At 51.6% G+C, this 12,498-nt stretch overlaps 1 protein-coding gene across 2 annotated transcripts in view; it reads right to left on the bottom strand.

The window, feature by feature from the left end:
* UBTD2 (ubiquitin domain containing 2) overlaps positions 1-8,619 on the bottom strand; it is a 54,022-nt gene extending 45,403 nt beyond the window's left edge. For both annotated transcript variants that reach the window (XM_038772976.1, XM_038772977.1), the window contains exon 1: positions 8,515-8,619. In XM_038772976.1, coding sequence (XP_038628904.1) covers positions 8,515-8,584 — 70 coding nt within the window. In that variant the 5' untranslated portion in view covers positions 8,585-8,619. The remainder of the gene's footprint in view (positions 1-8,514) is intronic.
* Between the last annotated feature and the right edge of the window lie 3,879 nt (positions 8,620-12,498).

The following is a 12,498-nucleotide window of genomic DNA, read 5'->3' as shown; positions in this document are numbered from 1 at the left end:
CTCTTAATACAGTGCTCTGCACACAGTAAGCGCTCAATAAATACGATTGATTGATTGATTACCTGTGTCTTTTCTCCCAACGCTTGGCCCAGTGCTCTGCACTGAGGTAAGCGCTTAATAAATACTATTACTAGTGTTAATCCCAGGAGAGTAGTATCCTGTTTTATGCAGAGTAGGCACTCAAATAGTATTGATGGTGATGGTCCCAGGATAGGCTACAGAGGCCCAAGCAATGCAGCTGAAGAATGACTCCCCCCATTTCCAGGAAAGGAAGAGGAAGAATGAAATAATGAAGCCAAGTTTCCTCATTAAGTATACTGGACACGAGTTAAGCTTCTTTTTAAAAAAATGAAACTAAAACTTATTTCCCAGCACTCTCTTCAATGAACTCTTATATCTGTCTAGGGTTTGGTCGCATTATGAATCGGAAGATTTGAATGAAACGGTGTGGCTTTAATAGCTAGCAATTCAGAAAACAGAGTAGCTTATAGCCAGAAACAGAGTTTGCTCCAAGAGTAATTACACGACAGCCGATAGGTTTAGATGTGTGTATGGTTAAAAAAAAAAAAAAAAGAAAGGTCTTCTAACACCAAGCAATTCATTCAGCAACTCCCTAAGAATTCCATATCGAAGAGACACCTAATGTCCTTCCAGGCTAAACACCGGAATCTATGAGTAGTCTTGTTTGGCTTCAAGGCTCTCCACTAACTCTCTTTTTCTAACACATCTGCTCTCCTGATCTCTAAGTTAGCTCACTCTTCGTTCCTTCCAAGTTAACTTTTTTTTTAACCGTACCTCCCACCCAATACTCTAATAATGATAATGGTATTTGTTAAGTGCTAACTAGGTGTCGGGCGCTGTACTAAGTGCTGGGGCACTGTGCTAAGCAGTCCCCATGCCCTCACCTGTAATCTCTTCCACTTCCAATCTGTGAGGCCCCAACACTGCTTCTTCAAAGCCCCTGCTGAAATCCCATCTCCTCCTGGAAACACTTGCCAATTCAAATCCTCCATGCCAGATCACGTCATCCCGACTGCCACATTAGCATTGATGTATACACACACCCACCATTAGTACTTACACATCAATCAATCAATCGTATTTATTGAGCGCTTACTATGTGCAGAGCACTGTACTAAGCACTTGGGAAGTACAAGTTGGCAACATATAGAGACAGTCCCTACCCAACAGTGGGCTCACAGTCTAAAAGGGGGAGACAGAGAACAAAACCAAACATACTAACAAAATAAAATAAATAGGATAGATATGTACAAGTAAAATAAATACATAAATAGAGTAATAAATATGTACAAATATATATACATATATACAGGTACACATATGCTGAGCTAGGAACCTTACCTATCTTTCCATGCTCCTGCACCTATTATCATCATCATCGATGGTATTTATTGAGCGCTTACCGTGTGCACAGCACTGCACTAAGCTCTTGGGAGAGTACAATAGAATCAGTCGACATATTCCCTGCCCACAACCAGTTGACAGTCTAGAAAGTAACTGTAAATAATTTGTGTCTGCCTGTCTCCCCTATGAGGCTGCAAATTCTTTGAGGAGAAGCAGCCTGGCCTAGTGGAAAGAGCACGGGCCTTGGGCAGGTCACTTCATTTCCCCGAGCCTCAGTTACCTCATCTGTAAAATGGGGATCAAGACTGTGAGCCCCATGAGCAATATGGACTTTGTCCAACCTGATTACCTTGTATCTACCCCAGCATTTAGAACAGCGTTTGGCACGGAGTAAGTGTTTAACAAATACCAGAATTATCGTTATTATTATTATTATTCAGGGCAGGAATTATCTCTCATCTCGACTGTATTTTCCCAAGGGCCTGGCACACAGAGATGCTCAATATCCTGGTTTTTTGCAGGGCATGAATGCGGTTTCATTGGCAAACTGTAGTGCAATAAATGATAATCCTGGGGTAAGCCTTTGATGTTAAAATGACTTTTACCATAAGGCACCTCAACCAGAGTTGTGGTGTTCTCAGAGGAAGCCATGCTATTACACATTTGGAGGGGGCGGAGGCCATCCTACCACTATCCTGCTGTTATTTTTGGACAAGATCTAATATTAGCGGGATAAAGAGTGCGTTCAGGCAAGGGCCCGTACCCATTTGCGGGGCTTCGGAGTGGGTGGGGGGATACTCATTTTCCCACCTCCTTGCTCCTTCAATAAGGCCCTTGGTTTGCCCTTTAGGGAAGCAGCATGGGTTTGGGAGTCAGAGGACACAGGTTCTAATTCCGCCTCCGTCACTTGTCCGCCGTGCGACCTTGGGCAAGCCACTTGGCTGCTCTGTGCCTCAGTGACCTCATCTGCCAAATGGGGATGGAGACTGTGAGCCCCCCGTGGGACAACTCGATGACCTTGTATCTGTCCCAGCGCTTAGCACACAGGAAGTGCTTAATAGATGCCAGTATTATTATTAATTATTATTTCCCCCAATGAGTCCCTGAACCTTTGCAGGTTGAAGTGGCCCGAATGAAGCCAAAGGCCAGCTGTCACCTGAAACTTGGGAAAGATGAGCTCGGCAAAACCACCCTGCAGAGGGAGGGGAATGGGAGGGGTTGGAGGGGGTTGCTCGTGGCTAAAACCCAAGGCCTGGGCGACCAGCCTCTCCTCCACCTTGCCGGTCCCCAGGTCTCCAGCCAGGCCTGGAATAATAAGAATTGTGGTATTTGTTATTATTATTAATAATGATTATTATTACGGTATTTGTTAAGTGCTTACTATGTGCCTGGCGGTGTACTAAGTGCTGGGGTGGATACTCACTCCCTTGGCGACCCCCTTCTAATAATAATAATAATAATAATGATGGCGTTTATTAAGCGCTATGTGCAAGGCACTGTTCTAAGCGCTGGGAAGGTTACAAGGTGATCAGGTTGCCCCACGGGGGGCTCACAGTCTTAATCCCCATTTTACAGATGAGGTCACTGAGGCCCAGAGAAGTGAAGTGACTTGCCCAAAGTCACACAGCTGACAAGCGATGGAGCCGGGATTAGAGCCCATGACCTCTGACTCCCAAGCCCGGGCTCTTTCCACTGAGCCATGCTGCTTCTAGACTGTGATCCCACTGTTGGGTAGGGACTGTCTCTATGTGATGCCAATTTGTACTTCCCAAGAACTTAGTACAGTGCTCTGCACATAGTAAGCGCTCAATAAATACGATTGATTGATTGATAGGGACCGTCTCTAGATGTTGCCAACTTGGACTTCCCAAGCGCTTAGTATAGTGCTCTGCACACAGTAAGCACTCAATAAATATGATTGAATGAATGACTGAATGAATACTAGGAAATAGCATTGAACATGAGTCCCTGTATGCATAGGGCTCACAGTCTCGATCCCCATTTTACAGATGAAGGAACCGAGGCCCGGAGAAGTGAAGTGACTTGCCTAAGGTCACGCATCTGTCTCCCCCCAACCCCCAGCCCTCTTCTAGCCTGTGAGCCCGTTGGTGGGTAGGGATTGCCTCTATCTGTTGCGCTTAGTACAGTGCTCTGCACACAGTTAGCACTCAATAAATACGACTGAACAAATGAATGAAGTGGCGGAGCCGGGATTAGAACCCACGACGTTCCACCTCCCAGGCCCGTGGTCTCCCCAGTACGCCGTGCTCCTTCCCTCCGCCATGCCGTTAAGCGTTTATTATGTGCCAGACCCTGTCCTAAGCGCTGGGGTGGATACGAGCCGATCGGGTTGGACCCAGTCCCCCGTCCCACTTGGGGCTCAGACTCTCCACCCCCATTTTCCGGATGAGGAAACTGAGGCTCGGAGCAGCGACCGGCCTAAGGTCCCAGGTCCTTCTGGTCCTTAGGGAAGCAGCGTGGCTTAGTGGAAAGAGACCGGGCTTGGGAGTCAGAGGTCGTGGGTTCTAATCCTGCCTCCGCCACTCGTCTGCTGGGTGATCTTGGGCAAGCCACTTCAACCGTCTCTATATGTTGCCAACTTGTACTTCCCAAGCGCTTAGTACAGTGCTCTGCACACAGTGAGCGCTCAATAAATACGATTGAATGAATGAATGAATGAATGAATGAAAAGAGCCCGGGCTTGGGAGTCAGAAGTCATGGGTTCTCATCCCAGCTCTGCCACTTGTCAGCTGTGTGACTTCGGGCAAGTCGCTTAACTTCTCTGGGCCTCCGTTCCCCCATCTGTAAAATGGGGATTAAGACTTTGAGCCCCTTGTGGGACAAACTGCTTACCTTGTATCTCCCCGGGTGCTTAGAACAGTGCTCGGCACATAGGAAGCGCTTAACAAATACCATCATTTTTATTATTATTATTCTCTGGGCCTCAGTTCCCTCAACTGTAAAATGGGGATGAAGACTGTGAGCCCCACGCGGGACACCCTGATTACCTTGTATCCACCCCAGTGCTTAGAACAGTGCTTGGCACATAGTAAGCGCTTAACAAATACCATTACTATTATTATTATTATTCTCTGTGCCTCAGTTCCCTCATCTGTAAAATGGGGATGAAGACTGTGAACCCCGCATGGGACAACCTGATCACCTTGTATCTCCCCCAGCGCTTAGCACATAGTAAACGCTTAACAGACAACATAATTACCCAGCGCTTAGAACAGCGCTTGGCACATAGTAAGCGCTTAACAGACACCATAATTACCCAGTGCTTAGAACAGCGCTTGGCACACTAAGCGTTTACCAAATACCATCATTATTATTATTTTTTCTGGGCCTCAGTTCCCTCATCTGTAAAATGGGGATGAAGCCTGGGAGCCCCACGTGGGACACCCTGATTACCTTGCATCTCCCCCAGCGCTTAGAACAGTGCTTGGCATACAGTAAGCGCTTAAATGCCATCATTATTATTATAGGAAGCGCATAACAGACACCATAATTACCCAGCGTTTAGAACAGCGCTTGGCACCTAGTAAGCGCTTAACAAATACCATTATTATTATTATTCTCTGTGCCTCAGTTCCCTCATCTGTAAAATGGGGATTAAGACTACGAGCCCCACGTGGAACAACTTGATCACCTTGTATTCCCCACCAAAGCTTAGAACAGCACCTGGCACATAATAAGCGCTTAACAGACACCATAATTACCCAGTATTTAGAACAGCGCTTGGCACAGAGTAACCGCCTAACGGGCACCATAATTACCCAGCGCTTAGCCCATAGTAAGCGCTTAACAGACACCGCAATTACCCAGCGCTTAGCAGATAGTAAGGACTTAACAGACACCATAATTAACCAGCGCTTAGCCCATAGTAAGCGCTTAACAGACACCACAATTACCCAGCGCTTAGAACAGCGCTTGGCACCTAGTAAGCGCTTAACAAATACCATTATTATTTTTATTCTCTGTGCCTCAGTTCCCTCATCTGTAAAATGGGGATTAAGACTGCGAGCCCCACGTGGGACAACTTGATCACCTAGTATTCCCTCCGGGCGCTTAGAACAGCGCCTGGCACATAGTAAGCGCTTAACAGACACCATAATTACCCAGCGCTTCGCCCAGAGTAAGCGCTTAACAGACACCACAATTACCCAGTGCTTAGTACAGAGTAAGCGCTTAACAGACACCACAATTACCCAGCGCTTAGCCCATAGTAAGCGCTTAACAGACACCACAATTACCCAGCGCTTGGCACAGAGTAAGCGCTTAACAGACACCATAATTACCCAGCGCTTGGCACAAAGTAAGCGCTTAACAGACACCATAATTACCCAGCGCTTAGCCCATTGTAAGCCCTTAACAGACACCACAATTACCCAGTGCTTAGCACACAGTAAGCGCTTAACAGACACCACAATTAACCAGCCCTTAGAACATAGTAAGCGCTTAACAGACACCACAATTACCCAGCGCTTGGCACAGAGTAAGCCCTTAACAGACACCACAATTACCCAGCGCTTAGCACACAGTAAGGGCTTAGCAGACACCATAATTACCCAGCGCTTGGCACAGAGTAAGCGCTTAACAGACACCACAAATACCCAGCGCTTAGCACACAGTAAGGGCTTAACAGACACCACAATTACCCAGCGCTTAGCACACAGTAAGGGCCTAACAGGCACCATAATTACCACACCGTAAGCGCTTAACAGACCCCACAATTACCCAGCGCTTAGCACACAGTAAGGGCCTAACAGGCACCATAATTACCACACAGTAAGCGCTCAACAGACACCACAATTACCCAGCGCTTAGCACACAGTAAGCGCTTAACAGACACAATTACCCAGCGCTTAGCCCATAGTAAGGGCCTAACAGGCACCATAATTACCACAGAGTAAGCGCATAACAGACACCACAATTACCCAGAGCTTAGCACACAGTAAGCGCTTAACAGGCACCATAATTACCACATAGTAAGAGTTTAACAGACACCACAATTACCCAGCGCTTAGCACACAGTAAGCGCATAACAGACACCACAATTACCCAGCGCTTAGCCCATAGTAAGCACTTAACAGACACCATAATTACCCAGCGCTTGGCCCATAGTAAGCGCTTAACAGACACCACAATTACCCAGCGCTTAGCCCACAGTAAGCGCTTAACAGTCACCACAATTACCCGGCGCTTAGCCCATAGTAAGCGCTTAACAGACACCACAATTACCCAGCGCTTAGCACACAGTAAGCGCTTAACAGACACCACAATTACCCGGCGCTTAGCACACAGTAAGGGCCTAACAGACACCATAGTTACCACACAGTACGCGCTTAACAGACACCACAATTACCCGGCGCTTAGCACACAGTAAGCGCTTAACAGACACCACAATTACCCAGCGCTTAGCACACAGTAAGGGCCTAACAGACACTATAGTTACCACACAGTACGCGCTTAACAGACACCACAATTACCCAGCGCTTAGCACACAGTAAGGGCCTAACAGACACCATAATTACCACACAGTAAGCGCTCAACAGACACCACAATTACCCAGCGCTTAGCACACAGTAAGGGCCTAACAGACACCATCGTTACCACACAGTAAGCGCTTAACAGACACCACAATTATCCAGCGCTTAGCACACAGTAAGGGCCTAACAGACACCATAATTACCACACCGTAAGCGCTCAACAGACACCACAATTACCCAGCGCTTAGCACACAGTAAGCGCTCAACAGACACAATTACCCAGCGCTTAGCACACAGTAAGCGCTTAACAGACACCACAATTACCCAGCGCTTAGCACACAGTAAGGGCCTAACAGACACTATAGTTACCACACAGTACGCGCTTAACAGACACCACAATTACCCTGCGCTTAGCACACAGTAAGCGCTTAACAGACACCACAATTACCACCCAGTAAGCGCTCAACAGACACAATTACCCAGCGCTTAGCACACAGTAAGGGCCTAACAGACACCATAATTACCACACAGTAAGCGCTCAACAGACACCACAATTACCCAGCGCTTAGCACACAGTAAGCGCTTAACAGACACCATAATTACTACCCAGTAAGCGCTTAACAGACACCACAATTACCCAGCGCTTAGCACACAGTAAGGGCTTAACAGACACCCCAATTACCCAGCGCTTAGCCCATAGTAAGGGCCTAACAGGCACCATAATTACCACAGAGTAAGCGCTTAACAGACACCACAATTACCCAGCGCTTAGCACACAGTAAGCGCTCAACAGACACCACAATTACCACCCAGTAAGCGCTCAACAGACACCACAATTACCCAGCGCTTAGCACACAGTAAGGGCCTAACAGACACCACAATTACCACATAGTAAGGGCTTAACAGACACCACAATTACCCAGCGCTTAGCACACAGTAAGCGCTTAACAGACACAATTACCCAGCGCTTAGCACACAGTAAGGGCCTAACAGACACCATAGTTACCACACAGTACGCGCTCAACAGACCCCACAATTACCCAGCGCTTAGCGCACAGTTAAGGGCCTAACAGACACCACAATTACCACACAGAGTAAGCGCTCAACACACACCACAATTACCCAGCGCTTAGCACACAGTTAAGGGCCTAACAGACACCATAATTACCACACAGAATAAGCGCTCAACAGACCCCACAGTTACGCAGCGCTTAGCACACAGTAAGCGCTCAACAGACCCCACAATCACCACCCAGTAAGCGCTCAACAGACCCCACAATTACCCAGCGCTTAGCACAACACAGTTAAGGGCCTAACAGACACCATAGTTACCACACAGAATAAGCGCTCAACAGACCCCACAATCCCGCAGCGCTTAGCACACAGTAAGCGCTGAAGAGACCCCAGAATCACCGGGCGGTTGGCACCCAGAGTAAGCGCTGAAAGAACACCGTCGCCATCACCGTTTATTGTGGTGAGGGGGGGGGGGTGAGGGCGGGATCCCCCCCCCCGCGGCCGGAGGGCGGCGCGGAGGAGGGGGCGGGGGCGCGCTGTGCAGAGGGCGTTGTGCGGGTGAGGGGGAACAAAGGGCCGGGCCCTCCCTCACTCCCTCCCCGTGCCCCCCGGTCCGTCCCCCCCGGTCCCCCGCCTCACCCACCTCCGCCTCCGTCCGGCGGCTCGCTGAGGCTTCCCGAGGAGTCGTGCTGGGCGCCCACACACCCGCCCATGGGGGCCCGCGGCGACGGCGACCACGACGGCCTCCGGGCCGCCGCCGCCGCCGCCGGGAGCCCCGCAGCCCCCGCCGCCCCGCCTCGCCCGACGCGCGCCCCCGACGCGCGCGCGGCCCCGCCCCGGGCTCCGATTGGCCCCGCCCGACGCGCGCCCCCGCACGACGCGCGGCCCCGGCCTCGCGCCCCTCTTGGCCCCGCCCCCCGCGGCGCGCGCACCTCTCGGCCCCGCCCACTCACAGCCCAGTGCCCGCCCGGCGCTCCGATTGGCCCCGCCCTCCGCGCGTCCCCGGCCTCGCACCTCTATTGGCCCCGCCCACTCAGAGCCCCGCCCCGCCCTCCAAGTGACCCCGCCCACTGTGCTCCCCCCATACCGCCTGCCCCTCTTGGCCACGCCCCGCGCCTCCCCGGGCTCGCCCCTCTTGGCCCCGCCCACTCAGAGCCCAGGCCCCGCCCGGCCCTCCAACTGGCCCCGCCCACAGCACCTCCCCGGCCTCGCTTTCCTCTTGGCCCCGCCCACTCAGCGCAGTCCCCGGCCCCGAGAGGCGCGCGGCACGCCTGGCCACGCCCCCCGCGCGCTCCTCTTGCCCCCGCCCCCTCAGTCAGCGCCCTGGCCCCGCCCACTCCCCCGACCTGACCCTATCAGCCCTCTCCCGCCCCCTGGCCCCGCCCGCTTACAGCCCCGGCCGCGCCCACTGCATCTCCCCGGCCTCACGCCGCGCACTCCAGCCTTGGCCCCGCCCACTGCGCGTCTCCGGGCCCGCGCCACGAGCCCCTCTAGGCCCCGCCCCGGCCCCCCCATGCCGCGCGCTCCTCTTGGCCCCGCCCACTCACACCCCCGGCCCCGCCCTGCAACTGGCCACGCCCACCGCGTCTCGCGCACCTCTTGGCCACGCCCACTCACCGCCCCGCCCCGCTCCCCGATTGGCCACGCCCATTTCGCCTCGCCTTCCTCTTGACCCCGCCCACTCACCGCCCTGGCCCCGCCCCCGCCACGCGCATCTCTGTTGGCCTCGCCCATACGGCACTCCGGCCCCGCCCGCGCGCTCCAGTTGGCCACGCCCACTGCGCGTCCCCAGCCCCGGCCCAAGCGCTCCTCTTGGCCCCGCCCACTCCGCGACCCCGGCCACCGTCTGACCTTGGCCCCGCCCACTCACAATCCAGGCCCCGCCCCTAAGCGTGCTGCACCCTTGGCCCCGCCCACTCCCCCGCTCAGACCCTATCAATCAATCGTATTTATTTATTGAGCGCTTACTGTGTGCACAGCACTGTACTAAGCGCTTGGGAAGTACAAGTTGGCAACATATAGAGACAGTCCCTACCCAACAGTGGGCTCACAGTCTAGCCCTCTCCCTCTCCTTGGCCCCGCCCACTCCCCAGCTCTGGCCCTATCAGCTCTCTCCCTCTCCTTGGCCCCGCCCACCCCCTCCCGCCCTGACCCTATCAGCTCTCTCCCGCTCCTTGGCCCCGCCCACTCCCCCGCTCTGGCCCTGTCAGCTCTCTCCCTCTCCTTGGCCCCGCCCACTCGCCCGCTCTGGCCTTATCAGCCCCTCCTTCTCCTTGGCCACGCCCACTCCCCCGCTCTGGCCCTATCAGCGCTCGCCTTCTCCTCGGCCCCGCCCCCTCCTCCAGGCCCCGCCCCCTCCCAACCTCGCCCGGGCCCCCCCTGGTTGAGCAGCCAGTAGAGCGTAGTGAGCGCCTCCCGTGGGCGGGGCACCGTACTAAGCGCTTGGGAGCATACAGCGCATTTAGTAGACTGAGCCCCTGCCCTCCAGGCGTTTACAATCTACCGGGAGAGATAGACACAAAATAAATAATAATAATGATGGCATTTATTAAGCGCTTACTATGTGCAAAGCACTGTTCTAGGCGCTGAATTGCTGTTCTAATCAATCAATCAACTTGTACTTCCCAAGCGCTTAGTAATCAATCAATCAATCAATCGTATTTATTGAGCACTTACTGTGTGCAGAGCACTGGACTAAGCACTTGGGAAGTCCAAGTTGGCAACATCTAGAGACGGTCCCTACCTAACAGTGGGCTCACAGTCTAAAAGGGGGAGACAGGGAACAAAACCAAACATACTAACAAAATAAAATAAATAGAATAGATATGCACAAATAAAATAGAGTAAGAAATATGTACAGACATATATACAGGTGCTGTGGGGAAGGGAAGGAGGTAAGGTGGGGAGGATGGAGAGGGGGACGAGGAGGAGAGGAAGGAAGGGGCTCAGTCTGGGAAGGCCTCCTGGAGGAGGTGAGCTCTCAGTAGGGCCTTGAAGGGAGGAAGAGAGCTAGCTTGGCGGATGGGCAGAGGGAGGGCATTCCAGTGCTCTGCACACAGTAATCGCTCAATAAATCATCATCATCATCAATCGTATTTATTGAGCGCTTACTATGTGCAGAGCACTGTACTAAGCGCTTGGGAAGTACAAATTGGCAACATATAGAGACAGTCCCTACCCAACAGTGGGCTCACAGTCTAAAAGGGGGGAGACAGAGAACAAAACCAAACATACTAACAAAATAAAATAAATAGAATAGATATGTACAAGTAAAATAAATAGAGTAATAAATATGTACAAACGTATATACATATATACAGGTGCTGTGGGGAAGGGAAGGAGGTAAGATGGGGGAGATGGAGGGGGGACGAGGGGGAGGGGGAGACGATACGATTGATTGATTGATTGATTGATAAAGGGAAGATGGTGGCGGGCTTCATCCTGGCTTCTCCCCCCACTTCGGCCTAGTCAGCCCGACCTGGGGCTTTGGAGGACCCTGGGGACCCTGGAAGCAAGTGCTGCAAATCAGGGGAGGGGCAGGGACCGTGGGAATTGGGGGCAAAGGGGAGGGGGACATGACACTTTCTAGACTGTAAGCCCACTGTTGGGTAGGGGCCGTCTCTATACGTTGCCAACTTGTCCTTCCCAAGCGCTTAGTGCAGTGCTCTGCACACAGTTAAGCGCTCAATAAATACGATTGAATGAATGAACGATACCGTCCACGGTATCGCCCGCAATGGGACCACATTTTAATGAGCTGAAAAGGGTGGGGAGGGATGGGGAAGGGTGGGAAAGTTTCAAAGAACGGTAGGGAGGGAAAGGAGAGGGAATGGGGTGAGGGTGTTACCTCCTTACCTTCCAGAGATGCCAACACGACATGGCATGACAGTGTAATCTGGGGTAGAAATGAAAGGTGCCATGATTTCACAAAACTTCACAGACGTCAATTTCCATTTCAATCAATCAATCAATCGTATTTATTGAGCGCTTACTGTGTGCAGAGCACTGGACTAAGCGCTTGAGAAGTACAAGTTGGCAACGTATAGAGACAGTCCCTACCCAACAGTGGGCTCACAGTCTAGGGGGAGACAGAGAACAAAATCAAACATATTAACAAAATAAAATAAATAGAATAGATATGTACAAGTAAAATAGAGTAATAAATATGTACAAACATATATACATATATACAGGTGCTGTGGGGAAGGGAAGGACTAAGTGAATGAAGATAACCTTCTCCTTTGTAACTGGCAGGCTCCAGCTCTCCTCATCTTCAAAGTCCTTCTTAAGTCTCATCCGCTCCAATTCGTTTCTCCTCTTTCCTGCTTTTATCTCTCGAAACCATCACCTCTGAACTTTGCACCAACCATGCATCTATTATATCCCCAACTATCTGTAGCATTTTTTAACAAGTCTTGTGGTCTAGTGGAAAGAGAATGGTTTCTGGAGTCGGGGAACTTGGGTTCTAATCCTGCCTCCCCTAGTTATTTTTTTTTTATGGTATTTGTTAAGCACATGTTGGGTAGGGTCCATCTCTATGTGTTGCCAACTTGTACTTCCCAAGCGCTTAGTACAGTGCTCTGCACACAGTAAGCGCTCAATAAATACGATTGATTATATGCCAGGC

The sequence above is a fragment of the Tachyglossus aculeatus genome, chromosome X1 (assembly GCF_015852505.1).
Source record: "Tachyglossus aculeatus isolate mTacAcu1 chromosome X1, mTacAcu1.pri, whole genome shotgun sequence".
NCBI classification, from domain to species: domain Eukaryota; kingdom Metazoa; phylum Chordata; class Mammalia; order Monotremata; family Tachyglossidae; genus Tachyglossus; species Tachyglossus aculeatus.
This window is presented reverse-complemented; position numbering and strand designations above follow the sequence as displayed.